This window comes from Phalacrocorax carbo, chromosome 1 (genome assembly GCF_963921805.1).
Source record: "Phalacrocorax carbo chromosome 1, bPhaCar2.1, whole genome shotgun sequence".
Lineage (NCBI taxonomy): Eukaryota > Metazoa > Chordata > Aves > Suliformes > Phalacrocoracidae > Phalacrocorax > Phalacrocorax carbo.
The window spans coordinates 2,328,429-2,348,387 of NC_087513.1; the positions used below are offsets into that span (position 1 = coordinate 2,328,429).

A 19,959-nucleotide genomic window follows, 5' to 3' on the forward strand; every position below is an offset into this window, starting at 1 on the left:
CCTAAGGATTTTGCAGTGGCCAAATAGGTCATCTTGTGAGCTTCCTCAGTGGGCCAGCTTCCATTTCCCCCCTTTTTTTTCATGCAAATGAAGACGCTGAGATGAAGGGATATGATACATGGAAGCCCCCAGGGTGAACCCTCTGTTCTCCTGTTAACAAGGGTCCAGATATGTTCAAAGGAAGGAACAGTGTTGTTGCCATCAGTGAGGGCATCATTTACCCCAGGTCAAAGTGGGCAGCACTTGAAGACACAAGTCATGACACCTGGAGCCACTAAAGGCTGGTGGCAGAAAGAAATTTCCCCTTTAATACCTGCCACTTGCATCTTCCGCAGCATCAGCTGGGTCTAAGACCAGGTACTGAATCAAACAGACCACAGAGCAAGCCAGACACGTCCACGCTCCATCCTCAGATCTCCTTGGGTGATGGGGCAGCTCACACAGGAGACCAAATTACAAACCATCCTTCCTACTCCCCCCCAAAAAAACATTACCTGAGGACAAGCGCCATGTTAATAGGTACGTGGATGCCCCAGGAACAGCCATCCAAGTCAGCAAAATGCTGGTCTCTGCAGCCTCCTGCACTGTGAACTCAGTCACTTTGGGTAAATCCACTGTTAGAGAAGAAAGAAACGAAGCTTAGAGTGGGTAGAAGCTATCACTGAGAGCTTGCCCGAGCTGAAAGGAAGCTGCTGCATCCTTCGGGAGGCTCAAATCCTGGTCCCACTGAAATCAAAGGCCAAAAGCCCAGATAGAAATGATGAGCATGAAGCACATCTCTGCTACACCTGTCCGCAGTGCCAGCCGCTGGTGAATCTCTCAGAAGATATCTACCCCAGGGTGCAAAGATGTGTGTGCCAGGAAACACCTTAGCCTGCAGACAGCTTTGGAGACCTTCTGCTTCCTTAAATACCGTGTTTCTGGTGAGAGGAAGGGGTCCCTGCAGCACTTACAGGGGTTTTCCAGAAAGCAGAATCATATCAGATCCTCAGCTGGCGGGAACTGGTGGAGTTTTAGCAAATAATTGCTTCAGCCTGGACTGCCGTGCATTTCTTTAAACTGATTGCGAAATTTGAGTTGTTGAGGTGGGCAAAAAGGTTTTTGCCTGCTCACTCGTGCCAGATGCTGGAGCTCCCTGAAACCACAGCACTGGCTCCACACCCCCAGTCTTCTCCACCACTTCATCTCCAACTCTGCCTACTCTGCAGCATCACTCAAGTCGCATGATGCCATAGCATCGTGAGTGATGTTTGCCTTTATCTACAGGAAATAGTCAAGATATTGTAACTAAAGAGGTAATTCCAAGATAATATGTCACAAAAATAGCATCTCAAGGTGATTATTGGCAGGGGAAGACAGGCAAAGTCCCAATATTTCTCAGTAATAATAAGAAAGGACTGATGCATGTTTTCTGGCATGCTGGCTGGTGGGACCTGAGAAGTGGTGCGGTACCTAACAGCCAATATTGTTCTTTTTCCATCCTCACCTCCCATCAAAGCCCCTTGGAAGAGACAGCCCCCAGCACTAATGCGGAGATGCTCTTGTCCTCACCCAGTCGTTCTGTACTCACAAGTTTTGGCTGTGAGGAGTGTGGGGCTTCCCTCCCGCCCCCCGATCATTGCAGACATGCAGATGGTGTAGGTGGTGCTCTCCTGCAGTTTGGGGATTGTGAAGGAGACTGTCTCTGCTGCAACCACCTGGGAGGTTTCCAAGCCACCTAAGAGGAGCCATTCAACAAAACCCAGCGTTACATAGAAAGGGCAGGTTATTGCTACTAACACTTATTGTTACAGCAGTTTCCTCCCACATATCTTATGGGACCTTGCCAGGGAAGAGTGTTAGGTGCTCATTTTGCATCTGGGGAGAGCGAGGCATGGGCAGGTGAGATCTGGTCACCAAGGCATCACTAAACGCTGCTGGAAGGGAACAACTTCTCTGACTTCCCAGATCCCGACTATGCCTATATCCAATGGCTATCCTTGAAAGTGACCAAAACCTGGCTCAATTACAAGGCTTCAACCTCCTCCCACGGACATTACAGCCCCCATCTACCCCAGTCGTCTGTGGGAGGAGGAATGAGCTGGGCTAAGCTTCTATTTTCTGCGGTTCCTTGTGTTCTCTCCTGATACCACACCTCACTAAGAGAGCAGGATGCTTACCATTGAATGGTACCCAGGATATCTTATAATGAGTTACCCCAGGAAGCCTCCTCCAAGACACCTTCAAACTATTTATGCCGGTGTCAGTAATCCTCAGCTCTTGAACGGTCTGGATGGGGTTGGAGTCTGCAAGAGATGCTGCAAAAATTAACTAGGATGAGTTGTCTGAAGTAACAGCCCGAGTTACCCAGAGGTCCTGGCTCTAAGCTATGGCACTGAAGGAAGATTTGGGTGTTTATGCAATATCTACTTTCCAGACATTATCCAGGGATGCCAGGCTGCATTTCCAATGAATCCATGGAGACGAGCACTGTGCAGTTAAACTGAGGGATCTCATCCACATCTCTTACCACCTGCACCAAACTCTGGTGACACAACACAGGGACATGAGGAGGGGGCCAAGAGAGGACAGATCATCCAGATGCATCTTGAAACACCATGAGGAACTGTGGTTCAGAGGAACTCACATGAAAAAGACACTGAAAGGAGCCAGGACCCCAAGTTTGAAGAGGGGAGCCACAAATCAAGGAATGGCAAACCTCAAGAATGCATGCTGGTGAGCTGACCCTAAGCGGTGCCTGCAGAGAGGCTCCTACCTTCCTGAGATGTCTGTGAATAAATAAGACTGGGGAGCATGTTAATACATCCAGGATTGCCTACCTATGTCAGCATGCCAGAAGGACGCATTCACCCCTACCCATTGGAACAGCCACGGATTATTGTTACCAGCTACGAGGGCTTCTCATGTCACTCCACCATCAACATGCAATGCACAGGACCATGAATCCAGCCTTTGCTTCCCAACAGCCTGCTTCCACCAGGACATACCTGTCCGGTGAGTCAGAGTCACCTCTGGTCCCTCCGTCTTGCTGAAGACAGCCCGAACACTGACTTTATACAGGGTGTCGGGCAGCAGGTGGTCAATCCGGTAAGCCAACACCCTACTGCCCAGGTACTGAGTCTTGGCAACCTGTTTTTCTGTTAAAAAAAATGGATACTTCAGAGCCTGTAGCTCATCAGTGAGGCTGGTGACATCCCATCCAAAGGAAATAGCCATTCCTTGCTGTACTACTGCTTCAGAGCTTTGGGGATTATCTTCATAAACAGAAGTGCACGAATACAAACAGGGAAGGAGCCATTGCCAATGGATGCAGACTGAGGACCACGTTTCTCGATAGTGAGATCTCTTTCCTATCCCAGGCAATAGATCAGAAGTTTGGAAAGGTGGCTCCCATGGCCATGGCATGGGTCTGTGCCAGGAACAAGTATTTGCACCCTTCCTCTCCTCACCTTTGCCTGCTCCCACAGGACTCCAGGTGACTTTGAATTTGGTGGCCGCTGCCGTGGCACTCCATCCCAGAGACAGGCTTGTACTGGTGTAGGACATCACCTTGAAATTGGAGACGTAGCCAAGAGGAGCTGCAAGGTGAAGACAGCATTAGACTACTGTCCAACAGGGCTCCTCGTTGTCAGTATAATGAGGTTAAAATTATGTAAGGGTTAAAATTATGTAAGAGTTAAAAGCAGTATCTCTGCTTATCCTCAGTGTCTGATCGTCCTCACCTTGTGAGACACCAGTTTGCACTGCTTGAGGTCTGGGCCATGTGTGTACATCCTACCTCCCTTAGTGCTGAGGAGTGTATTCTGCACTAGATCCAGCTGGGAGCATCTCTGCAAGCCCAGGACAGGCAGTACATGGATCCAGGGAGCTGTGAAATGTTCTCAGTTCTCCTACATTTCTTGCAGGGTGAAACATCCACCCAGAGCTCCCAGGGGTGCTGAACATCAGTGTTTGCCTGTGCCTACTCTTCACAAGGGTTAGCCCTTTATCTCCATACTGTATTCCAGGGTTGCCAGTCACCTTCTGCCACTTTGAAACCTCTCTGACGATACAGGTGATACTGTACAAATCTCGCCTCTGCTTTCTGATCACCATGCTCAGTATTGCTGCCTTCCCCACCTCAAGATGCAGCAACCTCGAAGTTTACCATGGGACGACAAGCTCTGGCCATCAACTAGACCACTGTCTTTCCCCATTTTACATGAAGAATTTGCATCTTCTGCCTCTTGTCCAGGCAACCCGGTCTCCAGCAGACCCCTATGGAGTGTCCCCTTCTTTGAGGCAGGGTCCAGCCCTTGTCACCAGCCAGAAAGGACCACATTAGGGTGTTCCTCTCCCTTTATTTCCCTATGCATCCCTACAGCAGAATTTACCCAGGTGTCATCTTTTTTCCATCTGGACTCCTTGACAACATTGAAGACTTTGGCCATTGGTCTGGATTTTGGGATGCCTGGAAGCTCAGTGTGCGCAGATTGGGCAGTTCATAGCTGAAGCTCTGCCCAAGCCCATGGCACATGAACAGATCCACTGTAGAACACTGGTTTCACTTTGCATCTGAAGACTCCCAGGGAGAAAACCCGGAGCTTTTGGGATTTGTGGTCTCAGCTACCAGGCACAGCAGGTCAGCAGGGCAAAGGGCCACCACCACGGTGCCCCGACATGAGGTGATGGGAGTGGGGTGCAAGAGGCATGGTGTAAGGGATACACAGGGTTGAAACAGCCACGCAAGGGTTGTGTGCTCTGGTAGCTATTTGAATGTCCTGCCTATACTCACATGTCCTGGCTGAGGTCGTGATCCCTGGTCCCTCCACCGAGCCAAAGAGCACGTAGAGGGAAATCACGTACTCGGTGTCATGGGCCAGGTTGCGGAGCTGGTAGGCCGTGATTGACTTGTTGAGGGCCAGCTGGCGAGGACGGTCTTTACCAAAGAACTCTTTGGAAGAGAAAAAATAGAAGAGGATAAAGACTGAAAAGTCTGGAGACCAGCTCTGCTGCATATTGGGAAAGTCACTATGTTTTCTCCAGCAGTCTATCTCTGACCCAGCTGAACCTCTGTTGTAAGACACCTATATAGGTGCTGGGGCAAAAGAGAGTTTTCCTATGGTTATTTATTTGGGAATTCAAATGACTAAAGGATTCAAACCAGCTGAGAGGAACCAAAGGAACCAAACCACCTCTCACATCCGGGACCCACAGTAATATGCTTGCAGTCCTGGGTGGCTGCGGGTGCTCTGTCCCTCCCCAGCATCTCCAGGGAGTTGCAAAGCCCCTGTGCTGGATGACCAGGCAAGGTGGTATAGGACCCTTGCACCCACTGGGATATGTGTAGGGCTGGGCTCAGGCTGAATGCAGTTGCAGCAGGGACCCTGACTGCTGACATTGCAGGTCAGGTTCAGGAATAATTTCTGGTTTCAGTTCATGCCCCAAAGTTGTGGGAGAGGCTGCGCAGACCAGTTAATGAGCTGGACCTGCCCCTCTGCCCACCATCTCTGAGGTTCCCAGTGCCTTATCTCCCATGCTGCAGAAGGACGTGGAGGTGATGCAGACTGGAGGAGAGTGGGCTCTTACCTGGTGTAGGACCCCAAGCCACTCGGTACCCAGTGGCCCCAGCAACTGAGTCCCAGGAGACCAGAGCACTGTTGATAGATATCTCACTCACTTTCAGCATCTGGACGGTGCTTGATGCCACTGCAAGACAGCAAACTCGACCAATTGCATCAAGGTCCTAACACCTTCTAAGTGCCCCCCCCCCCCGAAAAGATGCAATGAACCAGACTGCTTTTTGCACCGATGACAGACAGGGTGGTGACCACAAATGACACCAGCTCTGTGCTTCCAGCAGAGCCTGACCCCCATCTGTGTCTCCTTGGGCTGGCTCCCACCCCTGCTGCAGGGCACTCACCCGTAGTTGCTCTTCCGCTCACCACTGGCCCCTCAACATCCCCAAAGATGGGGTTGATGGTGATGGTGTACTCTGTGCCAGGCTGCAGTCCCTGGATCATGTAGTAGCTGTAGGTGTTGCTGAGATTCACATCTTGGATACTGCCCTCTGCAAAGAGAAATGATGTCTGGGCTCCCTTGGGTCAGACAAAGGAGGACCACCCTTCTTGGATCTCCTTGTCTGGAAGGGCGGTGGGCAATCAAGCAAAAACCACTTGAGAACTGCACAGCTGCGTGAGATTGAACGGCACTTCATCCTCCTGGCTTGCACATGTGCGGCCAAGGTCCTCAAGCCAAAGATGGTAGGGATAGGGCTTAGTGCCACAAACACAAATCTGGGTTGAGGAGCTAATGCATGTGCAGGTAGAAATAACCAGAACCGCTTGGACAGGCCTCAGTATCACCAATAGATCAAGGTATCTCAGGGCTTTGCAGGCCAAAGAAAATAAACCGGGTAGCAACACCCAAATGGCCATGTATGGGTCTGTGAGCGGTCCCGTAAGAGGGTCCACACCATGCCCAGCCCTGAGTGACTCGGTGCTGGAGTCATCTCGCCTTCCCTGGAGGACACTGGAGCCAACTTATGCCACGAACGACATTTTCTCATTTCTGTGTTCTTGCTGCGGACTAGAAACCGCTCGGCTAAACCACTCGGTAGCGCTCTAAAGAGAGGCATGGCAGGAGGAGAATTAAAACCTACTCCCTGGAGGGGATCGCACCCCGTTTTCAGAGGGGCAGAGAGGTGCAGGCAGCAGCACATTGGGGTTTGGAGGCGGGGAGGCTGCCATTTGCAGTTTGGTCACTGGAGGGTGCCATGTCCCCATCTTCTGCTCTAACAGCACCCTGAGCCCCATCCCCCTTTCTCCCACCCCACGCCAGGGACCTTCTCTCCCCATCAGCCGCTCGCTTATGTTTAGCTATTCTCTGTCTTAGAAGTCCGAGAAGAAAAATCAAACCCCTCCAGTGCCTGGGACGGCTTCGCGGGCATGGACAGAAGGTGTCTTGATCCCAACGCCCCTGCACCCGTAACGCATGGCCCTGGGATGGGATGGAGAGTGGGAGGAGGACCCTGCAGGGTCCAGCAGCGAGGGTGGGCTGCCCCTTGGGATTTTTTGCCACCCTTAGATTTGAGGTGAACCAGTATCAAGTGAAAGAGCTGCTTGGAAAGAGCAAACCTGGAGCGGAGGTGATGTGCCCTTGCTGCTTCACCTGAGGATGTCCCTCACTGTCCCCTCAAGAAGGGGTGTCCCCACTCCAAAGCTGTGGCAGGCTAGGGATGTGCGTGCTCCATTTCTAGTTGAGGTATCAAGCAAGGACTGGATAAACAGCTGAGATTTGGGATGTGTCTTGATTTTTTTTCCAGAGAACTATTCATTACAAAGCAATAAAACCAGTTTTATGTCTTCCCTGTAAAGAATTTTCCCTTCCGATGACCTTCAGAGCTGTTCTTCAACTAGCCCCCCTCCCCTGGTTGGAGATATCTCCTTATTTCATAACCAGAGGAACAGAGCCAGAGGAGAGTGTGCTATTTATTCAAAGCCTGTGATGGAGCCCAGGTGTCCTGACATCCCATCTCAGCTTTGAACCACAGAAACATCCATCTCCCAAGGCCAAAATATGCCATCAAACCTGAATTTCTAACTTCTGCTCCCCCACACCAGTAATGAAAATATGTTTGGGTTCAGGGCGGGGGAGAGGTTCCAGCTGCAAATGCAGATCTATCTTCAAACATGAAAGTTTGAGAATGAGGAAGCCTTATGGGATGCTGGGGGACAAAGCCAGGTCTTAGAGCTGCAAAGACAAAAGCAACGAGCACAGATGCTTCCAGTCTGTAACATGGTACCTGTTGCTCTAAAAACGAAGTAACCCCAGATGCTCTGGGGTGGTGGGATGTACAGCTCTGCATGGAGCACTCTACCAGCTTCTTTCCAGCTATTAATCCTTTCCAGAGCTACTCAGGTCCAGCAAATCTGGCAGTAATCCCATGTTAACAAGGCTGGATACCCTTTAGCCTGCTTTATGCAGAGGCAGATCATGTATTTTTGCATCCATGGCAGAGTTTACCGCCAACACCCATGGAATAGCTCTCTTGCAAGCTGCTGATTTATCCCCATGTGCAGAAAACAGCATTCACAGACCCCAGAAAACTATTTTCCTCCAGCTTGTTGCTGCATGTCTGGACACAGCAGGTGTCAGTGCATGCAGTGCCTTGGGGATCTCACAGCTCCTGTCTCTCCACGCCCCTGCTCACCGATGCATGCACCCCATTCTTGAGTCTCTACCTGCTGATGTCCAGGTGAGTCTGTACCCTGTCGCTCCCCGGACAGGGCTCCACCTTGCCTGGAGCGTGTCAGTGGTCTCGTTCTGCAGCAAGATGCTTTTCACAGGTAGGAGCTTCACTGGAAGGAGGACAAAGAACAAACCTTTCAGAGCACCTACTTGTTAGTGGAGGGCTTTGCTGGCTGCCCTCCCTGCGTGACTGTTCCTCCTGCCTGCCTGCCAGCAGGAGAGGGATTTACAAGGTCTCCTAACCCCCCTGACAGGCTGAAGGCATCTCATAAAAGCAGTGGTGAAACGCACCATATCTGTGACCATTTATTTCCAGCACCGATGCCCTTAATGCGCTACCTCGCTTGCTTTATGCAGACCAGGTGCAAAACAGGAGGGCAAACAAGGCTTTGCCAGGTCTCCCACCCTTTCTCCCAAGCAGCATGATGGCATTCGAGGATGTCCACGTCCATGCATGCGATGGGGGAAGAGCAGGACTCAAGGCTGGAGTTCAGAAGGACCTGTTGAACGCTGCCCCTTTGATGCAGCTGCGGCACCCATCAACTCTGAGGTGCTTATCAACAGCAAAGTGTGTGAACACAGCGCCCAGGGCAAGAAAGGACCAGGCATGGAGTCAAACCTCTTACATGTTCTCCCCACAGCAGCCACAGGCTGGCTCAGCCCCTGGGGGTACACTGCGTAGATGCTGATGCTGTATTCTCTATCCTCCTGCAAGTTATCCAGCACGTGGGAAGAGACGTCGCCCAGCAGAACCTGCTCGTACATCATTCCTGGTCTGTTGGCTGCAAAAACAAGACGACTGATGGTGGAGCCTTTCCACTGCCTGAGGTCTACATCCCATGGTGATGTCTTTTCAACATGCAGAAGGGCATGCACAGGAGCTGGTTCAAGTTCATGGTTCAAGTCTCCCAACCCACATGATGTTGCTGAGAGTTACATCTATACCTAAGGCATGACATATCCATGTTGTCCCCAGCCCTCCAGATCACACAGAGGTGAGTGTGAGCCATACTGAAGGCTTGAACTCACCCCACATCCACACCAAAGCAGGCACTTGAGTATGAAAAACATCCAGGGCAGATCTGCATGTGTCAGCGCAAAGGGGTACAAGGCAGCCACAGCATCACCCCCATCTTGTCCTTCAAAGGACTCTCCTTCTCTGTCTTGGAGGAACCACACTATCTGGAAAAGGCTAACCTGGCCTCTTTCCAGAGTAATGCCAGGAGCTCTGTGGTGCATCGTTCCTTGCACAAAACGGCACCTTCCTTGTTCTTGGGTCCTTTTAAACCAAACTCTAGGAAAAATTAATAAAATCTGAACTTACCTCTGGGGATGTAGATCTTGTAGCCCTCCAGCTTGCCCAGTGGAGGTGTCCAAGCCACCTTCAAGCTAAAAAGTCCTTCTTCTATCACACGGAAATTAGTGACTGGAGGCACAGGTGCTTTGGGGTACAAAAATATTGCAGAAATTGATGTGACAGTGCTGTAATAAAGTGCCATGCCAAAGACTCTTGGAAAATCTTTTGTTTTCAAGCACAAAGAGCAGCACACAAAGGTGAGCAGCACCAATTCTTCATATTCTCTCAGCTGAATCCTCCAAAGCAAACATCCCCTCTCTACCAAACCCTTGTCTGCTTGAAAGGTGAGCTGAAAACCCCCAAAGCAGAGCACTTGTGGGCTTCCTCTTGGAACGGTGTTGGGAACTGTGAAATATCTACCCACAAGGCATTTCCTACTGAGCAGAGAAAACTCCGCAGTGGTTTCATGCAGACTGAGCAAGGACACATGAATCAAAGGCTACTTGCGCCTATGGATGTAACTCTTACAAAGAGGAGACCATTTTGATCCAGCCAGCCATGGCAGACAGATTTATAGCTCCTGCCTCTGGCTTGATGTTTGGGGATAATAAGAGAAGAGATCAAATGACTTTATTTCCACCCATAAAGACATTCCATCTTATTCCTGGCAAGTATATATGAGTCAACCTCATTGAGAGGCTTTATTTATTCATCCTGTAGGAGATCTTCCCTCAAGAAGACAAACAATTTAAGACATCGCAGGAGGCGGGTAAAGAAACAAAAGACAAGGAAGAAAGGAACAATTCTTTTCAAAACCCCTCAGGCAAAGCAGACTTGGCGCTTCATCCAAAACAGGGAGGGAAGTGGAATTAGTGCACCCCTTAAACTCTTAAAGCCCTTAAAGTAGAGCAGAGACTTCCGCGACAAAACCTGCTCCATCCATCACTTGTGACCCAGTGTCTTGCACTCCAGGGTTTGGTCAAGAGTAAATTTGCATCTCTGTTTCCAAGAACTTCGTCATTACAGCCAGACATGTGACAGCAAAGGAATTTGGCATGGCGGACTGCAATCCAGAGGAAGCCTAGGTCATTTCATAGGACCAGAGATGACTTCTTTGGGCATTTCCTAAAGGCCATGATCACCGTGGTGTTCATCTTGAATGAAATGAAGCCCTAAGCACACGCATAGTGCCAACCCAAATCTTTTGGACCACCCACTTCTGAAGGAAGGTATTTAGAATATAATTCTCTCCCTAAAACTCCATGTTTCTCAACCCATGGTCTACCAAACCTTTCTCATCCCAGGTACATGAGTGTTACATTAAGTGAATCCCAGCCTGGATTTGTTAAATCCTCCTGGTTCTTAAATGAGGTGATGTGAGCTATCCAGCAGGCTGCACCCTCTGCTTTGAAGTGGGTTAACCACATGGATTCCTCTGCACCCACTCACAGTCCTGCACCCCACACCATGGACGTTTGCACAGATGTTCCTCCTACCCATCCATCCCTCACTCCTCACACGCATGGTTTTAGGGTGCATTTTTTCCTGTGCCCACACAGACAAGGAACACGCAGGGACGACTGCAGAAGAGACACTCACTTGTTTTCCCCTTGACAGCTGCTGACTCCCCAAGGGCATCTGCATAGATGGCCCTCACTGTGAAGACATACTTGGTGTTGGGTTTCAGGTCAGTCACCAGAACGGTACTTTTGTCACCATCCACCACAATCTGTCACACACAGGGGAATAAAGGACATCATTACACCTCCATGACAGTAGAAGACCCCCATGTTTGCAACAGGTTAGGCGCATGAGGCTTCACATCTGATGCAAGGTGACTTTCCATGAGCAGAAGCCTCTTAAAACACACTAATTCAGAACACTATGGTCCTCCAATGGTATCTGGGTTCACACTGGACATAGCACCAACACAGGACAGTGACAAGGGTGGGTTTCATGAATTAGCCCAGAAAAAACTCCATGAAAACAAGAACGTGCATAAGGGTGAGGGCGGTCCCCATTCCCCTTAAACAATGGAGGAAAAGAACCATCTTTAGCAAAGAAAGTTTCTTTTAAGCTCATAGAGGGAGGTTTCAACATAACCTGAGGGCAAGAGAGGTGGAGACAACTTCTGTGTTTTCACTATGTTCTTATGAGATTCTGAAGCAGCCTAGGATGCTCATTCTTGTTAAATACAATCTTAATAATTAATACAATTAATAATTGTAACCTTAATAATTTATGCTTTCATAGCTTTGTTCTATTATTAGAAATCAAAGCTTTTAGGCTTACATCTTCTATCCTTCAAGCTTGCTCTCAAACTTTGTGCAGTGACCAAGCTTAACTAGAGCGAGCTGGCACACACGGCAGCATCCCTCACACAAGGACGCGGCAAATCCAAAACCAAAACACGCAGAGATCTTACCAAGATGAACAATATTGGCAGCAAGGGGAAAAGGGGATGTTGCTAGGAAAGCCAGATGGGCTTATTTGAGAGGTGGTATCACACAGGTAAGGAGAGAAAGAGTGCTTCCCATTGGCCTGTTCTCATCAATCCCAATGCAGTTCGTGCCAGTTTGTGCCACATCCTTCTTCCACCCTGCCTTCCCTTTCCTCACACCCAGAAACTCCATCTCAGCACAACAGCAATGCCAAAATTAGCATGAGCAACCAACACACCTGCATATCTGATGGTCTATCTATGGACCTTCACTTCAAGCAAGCAGCCTCAGGAATTTATGCCCATGCACTGGGCTGTGACCAGGATGGCTGAGGGACAAGATGCCAGCTCCTAACCAGGCTGTGCCACCAGCATCCTCAGCAGAGGACTAACCTCTAACACCAGGGCCTGCAACAGGTGCTCTGCAAAATGGGAATGCAACTCTACCTGCTGCTGGTCCTCCGAAACCGGCTGCCCCGGAGGCAGCAAGGGATGCAGATGGACGCGGTACCCCGTCACCCTCCCTGTAGCTGGCACCCACGTGAGTCGCAGCGAGCTGTGGCTGTGCTCGCTGACGTACAAATCCCGGGGGCCGATGATCTTCTCAGCTGCAAAAAGAGAAAGGAAAGGCCCTTGGTTTGGACTGTGATGGCACCAGTGCTGGATGTGTGCGGGCTGTTCATTGATGGAGTCAACATAGTCAATGCAGAGAAAGCCTTGGGTACGCATGGCACTCAGACTGAGAGCACAGGAGCAGCTGGGATCTGTTCCCAGGCCAGAGCCAGACAAGCAGATTTTCTTTTGGAAAATTGCTTGACAGCACAAGAAGGGAAAACAAAACTGGTTCTCCCTATATTTCCCCTGTGAACACCTGCTTAAGGAGGGCATCAACTCCTTCCTGCCCTTCTCCTTACTGCCACCAGAGAATATTTGCCCAGAAAGCTTGAACTCTCCATGAAACATCACAGGAAGCCCCAAAGTGCTACAAAACCACAGAGAAAGCAAAAGAAGACCCTTTAATTACTTGGATTAAGTTTCCCCTAGCTCAGCCCTAAGCTTTTAATTCATTTTCTCATGAGTTTTTGTGCAAAGAGCAGGGCAGGAATTCACTGCCACCACCTCTGGATTTGCTGCAGCATCACTATCTCTTTGAGGAGAGATCTAGATGTCTTTGGAAATCAATTTGGGTGCTCTTACCATCTTCTACAAGCAATGAAGTTCTTCCTGAGACCGTGAGCTGTGCTGTGGAGCTCACCATGAGAGGTCCATCACGAAAGCCCGCAAGGGGCAGAAATGCTGCCACAGCCCATTGCTGCCCCTTTTGTTTGAACAGGCAGCAAGACTTTCAGGCTCTGGTATCACCAGACTAACCACAGAGGTGCAGACACAAGCAAATACACAGGACCGCTGTCCCCAAGCATCCTCCATGAGCTGGCTGCTCCCCTAGGATCATCCAACCCCTAAAGCTCCCTTGTGATGAACAGAGGGGATGTGGAAGGCCCTTCTCCGTGGTGTGGCTGGCTCATCCAGGGACTGGGAAGGGGCTGGTTCAAGCAGGTGGAAAGCGGGGCAAAGGGACAGCCCTGACGCACCTTGCACAGTCAGTCTGATGGGTCGTGGCGGCTCTGAGGCAGTGACACAGAGCCTTCGAGAGAGTTTGGGGGCCACGTTGTGGAGCAGGTGGAAATCTTCAATGTAAAGCACGTGCTCTGCAGTGGGCTCTGAAGCTATTGTGTTCAGTTCAGTCTTGTCAGCATCCTTAATTCCTAGAAGATGAAAAGAAGAGGAAAGGAGGACATCAAACACCATCCCTGGGGCAGGCCAGGCGTTGGCAAGGGCTGTCAAGAGCAAGCGGGAGCAAAGGGCTGAGCTTTGAGTTTTACACTCAAACTGAATTTGAGTTTTACACCAGCTCTGCGGTCATGTTGCCCATGGTGAAGGATGAAACAAGGAATGGAGACTTAAGCTGGATGGGAGGTGGTGAAGAAGATTAAGCCATCAAGGAAAAGAGGTCAAGAATTTCTCCAGAGGCATGTTAGAGATTGACCCAGGGGATTCAGCTGCTGATGGGCCGAGAGGTGGAAAGCTGTCTTGGGGTGGAGAGGGCGAAGGAGGAGGGCAGGATCTGGCTTCCTCCTTCCCAGTGGATACAGAGACATTTCTGCCCTTCTGATGTATGAGCAGAAAATGGGACTGTGGGAGACTGTGAAAATTGCAAGGTTTTTCTGTGGTTGAAATAAAAAAAGGGGGGACCCCCCCAACAACTCAACCCTCTTTAATTTTCACCTCAAATTTGTCCAAATAGACTTGGTTGCTCTGTATAATGAAACACCACCACTATCCCCTTCTTCTCCCCTGAAATGTTTGGTAAAAGGAAGGATTTGACTTGTAGTAAATGGTTGTATTTAGCTCTTGGGGGCAGGGAGGTGCTGAAATTTTTCCTTGCCCATGGAATTATTCTGATGGACATTTTTAATGTAGCTGAAGTCAGTCTCTGAACCCCATTAAGAGAAAGCTTCAAAAGTAAAAACATTTCATTTTTCAAAATGTCACATCAAAACATTTTGACTTTTATGGAACTATTTATTGAACGCTTCCTGAATTCACAAGTAGTTTTGACAGATGCAAAACCACAGATTTCCACCGACTAAATCAGCTATTGGCAACAATAAAAAATAACCCAAGCACAGCACAGATGTGATTTTCCTGTACTTGCAGTAGTTGCTAGTGGCTGAGCCCGGGGATGGGTACGGTTTTTAGAGGGGGTGTCATGCCTCAGGAAGCTTCGCAGCGCGGACTGTGTGCTAATGCACACACTATTTGGAGGCAACGCTCCATGTAACTTAACGTGTCCATACGTACCTACAGCAAATACTGTCACCCCCCCATCCTGCAGGACCTGGGCTTCGTCTTCCACTGAGTCGCTGGATTTCCCATCTGTGATCAAAACAACTACCTACAAGAATTGGCGTAAGAGCCAGAGAGTGAAAGAACACAACGTGAGGAGGTCACCAGGGACAGCTGCAGGATTTTCACACTGAAAAGCCAGACCTTGGATGAATTCCCTCTCTAAAGGGACAGGCACTTGGAAATAAATCCTTCGATAACCCACACCTCTGGGGTAACTCACATGGAATCAGCCTTCATGAGCACAGGCTGGGAAGGAGCAGAGCATTAAATGCTGCTGCTCATGACAGCATCTTCTCTGCAAGTCTCCTCCTGCTCAGCTCTGACTCATCTCTGCTTGGGGCAGTAACTCTGGCCCCAGGAGGAGATTAATGCTAGCACAGAGAGAGGATTCACCTCTACAGGTCTGTAAGAACAGCCCTTAAAGGAGGACTCGGCTGCACCTGGACAACACACTTGGCCAACAGCACATGGATGGTGCTATCAGGTGGTAAGAAACTCTCTCGGCCAGAGTTTGGGTTTAAATGACAGTGGACTCAGGAACCCCAGACCTTTCAAGCTTTTTGGGCAGTCCCACGGGCAGACCATGTAGCTGGTGCTGGTGCATGGGATGCTATCATGACGACACACACTGCTGCAACACCTTTAAGCAGGGAGTTGAGGTGGGTAACACATCCCACCTGTAGCATCATGTTCTCCTTCCTGCACTGTGACTCAAAATAGGTCTCACTGACCACACTGGTCACACCACACTGATCGCATGGATCACACAGACCACGTTTGGCATGCAGGATCTCAGAACAAAGAAGGTGCAAATGTGGGAGGCTCACGGAAGGTGAAAGCTGGCTGTGACAGTTTCAGGCTCGGTTCATGGGGTGTATCCACTCCCCATGCAGCTGCCCCCTTGATTTGAAGACCATCTACCATTGGAGCAGAGTGGACTGTTTCATGCAGCCTGCAGAGCAAACCAGAAGGCAGCACCTTCTCTTTAGCATCCCCAGCATTGTCAGAGCCCCTTAGAGATTATGAAGAAAATAATTTAAAAAAAAACCCAGATCTGAAGAAACCAATGACCCAGAACTAACGTGTGAAAGGTAAAGACACTGCAACGTGCCTGCTTTTCGAGAAAGATGCTGACTGTACCACCACTCTCTGCAACCAGAGCGGATGTGCACAATTAGCAACAGCGACCTGCACCAACGCCACAACCTGCCTCCTTGTCTTGATCATGCCTTGAGCCTGCTCGGTGAGCTTATGCGGTAAGTGCCCCGAATTTGGGTAGTCATGTGGAGGCATTTATGACCAGAGCACTGGGTTCCTCTGCAATCCGTGGGGTAGTACAAGCATTTTTAAAAGTGAGTCAGTCCTCTGAAATTCTGGAGGTGCGTGTCTCCTATCACCAATCAAGTAACCTGAAACTGAGTGAGCTCCTAGATGAGGTACCTCAACTGCAAGCCAAAAATCAGATGGGATGAATAAAAACCAACTGGCTCATTCATGCTTTCAGGTAAAGAAGTAAGAGGTCTGATCCCTACCAAGGATGTCATCAGGGGAGTCATCACAGAAGGTCGCTTACCTTTGCCGCATCCTCTCGCAGTGTGTCCAGGCGAGACATGGAGTGAGCCGCAAATGCCAGAGCCGACGCTGTTTTTAGGCTGCTGCCTTTGAGGGAGAGATCCTGAATTGCCACCAGCATTTCTTCGATGGTCACATAATCTGTGAGCTCAATACTCATCCTGGGAATGAGAAATGGGGGATTACGGGTGAATAAGGAGCAAGAAAACACTGTTGTTACAGCAAGGATTAATTGTTAATAGTAATGAGCAGCAATAAAATTGATCTTTAGCTGGTCACACTCGGCTTGTATGTAGGCAAGTCCTCTTCACAGTGGTCAAAGGAGTCCAATGTATAAGGGCCAGAGCCCTGTCACCATAAAACACTCTAAAATTGGATGGCAGGGAATTTCTTGTGGCTGCATTAAATGCCATCCTCCCTGTCCTGAAAGAGCTCCCCATGGCCAAGCACCTCTAGACTCTGGTGACACTGCTGGGGGTTGAACTTTTGCTCTGCTCTTGTAATGGTTCAGCAGACCAGCAAGAGCTCTTTAGCCATGAGGACACGGTTGCCCATCTAGAGCTATAGGGCTATAGAAACCCGGGTGCTGGTGGTGAAGGATGGACTGACCCACCTTGGTGTCTCCCCGTAGAGTGCCACCGCCAGCCGGATGCCTCCTTTGCCCATCACCACGTTCTCAAAGGAACGCGCCATGCTGCTGATGAAGTCCTTGACCAGCTGGAAGCTCTCCCTCCCTGCGCCCTGTGACTGTCCCACGAGGAACAGAATGTCGGCCACCTCCGCCGTCCTGCATGCTGAGGGAGAAGAGGGGCAGGAAGGCTCATCCCACACCACGCAGTGAGCCAGCCAGGAGATAAACTCCTGAGTCATGTGAACCACCGAGATATTGCAGCTAAGGAAGAGAGACCATGCTTAAGCCCAGTGAAGCAGGTATCACAGGCTTCACAGAGCAACAGGCTGCTTTGTTCTCTTTAATTTCCTCCTAATTGCACATTTTTCTGTTCTCACCCAGGGGAAGTTTCTCATGTGAAGCACAGACACCAAGACCCAGACCATCAAGGCACACAGGCCTGTAGGACAAGCTGGAAGCAAGGGGATGCCTCAGGGTTTCATGTGCCCAGAGGCAGACATTGACACCTGAGCCACGCACAACTGAATTTTGGGACTGTGGAAGCCCTGCCACCCCTCCAACCATTGTGGGCTTCTTGCATCAGGGTCTCCAGAGCCAATGTGAGACACCCATGCAGACATGGGGCCACCTGGCCATCCATGCTTTGCCAGCCCTAAAACAACAAGTCTTCCAGTCTTGCATGGAGAGAGCTCAGGATGCTCTGTGCATTCAGCTCTGCAACGCTCCCCTCTTGCCAAGATGCCAGTGGCCCCAAGCGTGTAAAGTATCGCTCAAAGAATGAACAATTTGAGTGTTTTGTCCGTACAAGCCAGAGCCATCTGACGACAGCTGGCAGGGAAGGGACAGGTGTACAGGGAAATTTGTTTAATGAACATCAAGGCATATTTCCCTTTACAGTGTTCAGTCTCAATTGAATTTCATTTTCTTTAGGCATCCAATAAATATATTTCATGGACAGAAGTCTGATGACTTTTAGGGATGCTTAAATTAATGATGGCTCTACAAGGAAAGTTCAAAATTTCTATTTTCTCTGGTGTTTCTCTCCCTTGCAGATAGATGCTCAAGTTATTACTGTAGGGCTGCTAAAAAGCAGACTGCTCTGCTGGAGGAGGGCTTTTTGTGTTGCAGACTTGCTTACTGGGACTGGGCTCAACCTCTTGTCATTTTGTTCTTCATTTTGTGTCACTACTGCTTTGGACTTCACCCAGCCGCTGCCTTGACTTTCTGCTGCAGGGCTGGAAATCCACTCGCACCCAACCAGGCTGCAGCAGTTGTTCCAGTTTGCTGGGGAGATGTGCTAGGTGGGTTTCTCATGCTCCTGCTGCAATGGAAACCCTGTTTTATCTTGACCTCTTCAATTTACCTAACTTTTACCCCATTTCTATAAGCAGGCTCCCTAAAGGGCTTGGAAAGATGCAGATTTTGTGCTTTCCTTCATTGCCGTGTCCGTGATCAATCCCCTTTGGCCACACAGCAGGACAGAGGATCATTTACCAGCTGTGGATGGATGGCAGTCCAAGGATCTTTGTTACCCAAGGCTTTTGGTTTCTTCATCTTACTTTGTGCCTCCTGACATTGAGCTCTTCACGACTTAACAGTTCTGTTTACTGCAGAAGAATAATGACTGGCTCTTTTTGGCTTAACTCTTATCCAGCTGGGAATATAAAGCACTTTCCCTTGACAAAAATGGGAGACAATTATTTCAATTTTCCTTCCTAGAGCTCTCTGTTGAGATCTCCCTTCCCTTCTCAGTCCTCCGTAAGTGCTTTTCAGCTGAGATGTCAGGGGTGTCTTGGAGACAGCTCAGCTGCTAACAGCAGATCACCATAAGCTCTTTTTCCCACCTGCTGCTTCTATTTTGGATTTACCCCTTTTCCCTAGCTTTGACCTTGATGTCTGTGTCCCAGAAGGACTTGGAGGGAAGGCAATGCCAGTCCTTGGCTCTGACCTCAGAACTGGTAGAAATCTTTCAACAGCTTCCCAGGGTAACCACAACCTATATTACCATAAGAAAATCCCAACAAAGGTTCAACGGGATGGAGAAGACCATCCACCAGCCCTCCCAAAATCACACGCCTCTTGGAGCTGCTCAGGACAGTGCAGACAGCTTTTTCTGGGAGACCTGCATTTTTGGTCCTGATCTGGAAAACACGCTTAAAATGCCATTGGTATCAGAGGGACCTTTGCTACCTACCTCTCCACATCCCAAATCCCCAGAGAGCCTCCTCCATCCATGACCAGCCCGTGGGAGTCTTGTGCGCCCTGAACAATGCTGCTGCCCTCATTTGCATCCAGGGATAATGAGGAAAAAAGACAACAAGCAAGAGCTCCATGGGATTAAAAAGGGCAGGATGGTGCCCCTTTCTTTATAAAGGGGCAACCAGAGCCTGTTCTATGAGACGCTGAGCCAGGAGCTCAGCACCTTTCCGGAGGGGCCCAGCTTGGCAATGAAACCCAACAGTGTTTGCTGCTTGGATCAGGTACCTGAAGCTGTCATTGGCAACATGTGATGTTAAGCATATTTGGATTGGTACCTTCTGGAGAAAATACCAACACAGACAGCTATATTAATCACAGGGGGATATGATTTTATTTGAAATTTTTCATGCACCTCCAGAATTACCACATTTCATCAATCACAGGTTTGCCAGAGACATCTGTAAATGTTGATTTATTGCACTGTTCCCAGCTTTGAATTAAATAGCATTATAGTCAAGTATATTGGCTTAATTGATGGACAGGAACTTAATCAAGTTAATTTTGTAGCTGATGTCAAAGCTTCCATTAACTCCTTGTTGAATTTACTGAATTTAGTCCAGGTGGATTTACACCTTCAAAGCCTGGGGACTTGTTGCTGCAGAACAATTCAAAGCGGGAAGA

The 19,959-nt window shown here is 49.4% G+C and overlaps 1 protein-coding gene across 18 annotated transcripts in view; it reads right to left on the reverse strand.

Annotated features, from left to right (window-relative positions):
- Nucleotides 1–19,959, reverse strand: part of LOC135311853 (collagen alpha-1(VII) chain-like) — a 120,544-nt gene that overhangs the window by 85,149 nt on the left and 15,436 nt on the right. For all 18 annotated transcript variants that reach the window (XM_064442276.1, XM_064442176.1, XM_064442185.1 and 15 more), the window contains exons 3-19: nt 17,062–17,242; nt 16,450–16,609; nt 14,829–14,922; nt 13,559–13,732; nt 12,414–12,574; nt 11,126–11,255; nt 9,554–9,670; nt 8,856–9,011; nt 8,223–8,339; nt 5,903–6,049; nt 5,569–5,688; nt 4,775–4,933; nt 3,450–3,578; nt 2,988–3,137; nt 2,160–2,297; nt 1,571–1,717; nt 495–614 (exon numbers count right to left, since the gene is read on the reverse strand). In XM_064442276.1, the coding sequence (XP_064298346.1) occupies nt 495–614; nt 1,571–1,717; nt 2,160–2,297; nt 2,988–3,137; nt 3,450–3,578; nt 4,775–4,933; nt 5,569–5,688; nt 5,903–6,049; nt 8,223–8,339; nt 8,856–9,011; nt 9,554–9,670; nt 11,126–11,255; nt 12,414–12,574; nt 13,559–13,732; nt 14,829–14,922; nt 16,450–16,609; nt 17,062–17,242 (2,400 nt within the window). The remainder of the gene's footprint in view (nt 1–494; nt 615–1,570; nt 1,718–2,159; nt 2,298–2,987; nt 3,138–3,449; nt 3,579–4,774; nt 4,934–5,568; nt 5,689–5,902; nt 6,050–8,222; nt 8,340–8,855; nt 9,012–9,553; nt 9,671–11,125; nt 11,256–12,413; nt 12,575–13,558; nt 13,733–14,828; nt 14,923–16,449; nt 16,610–17,061; nt 17,243–19,959) is intronic.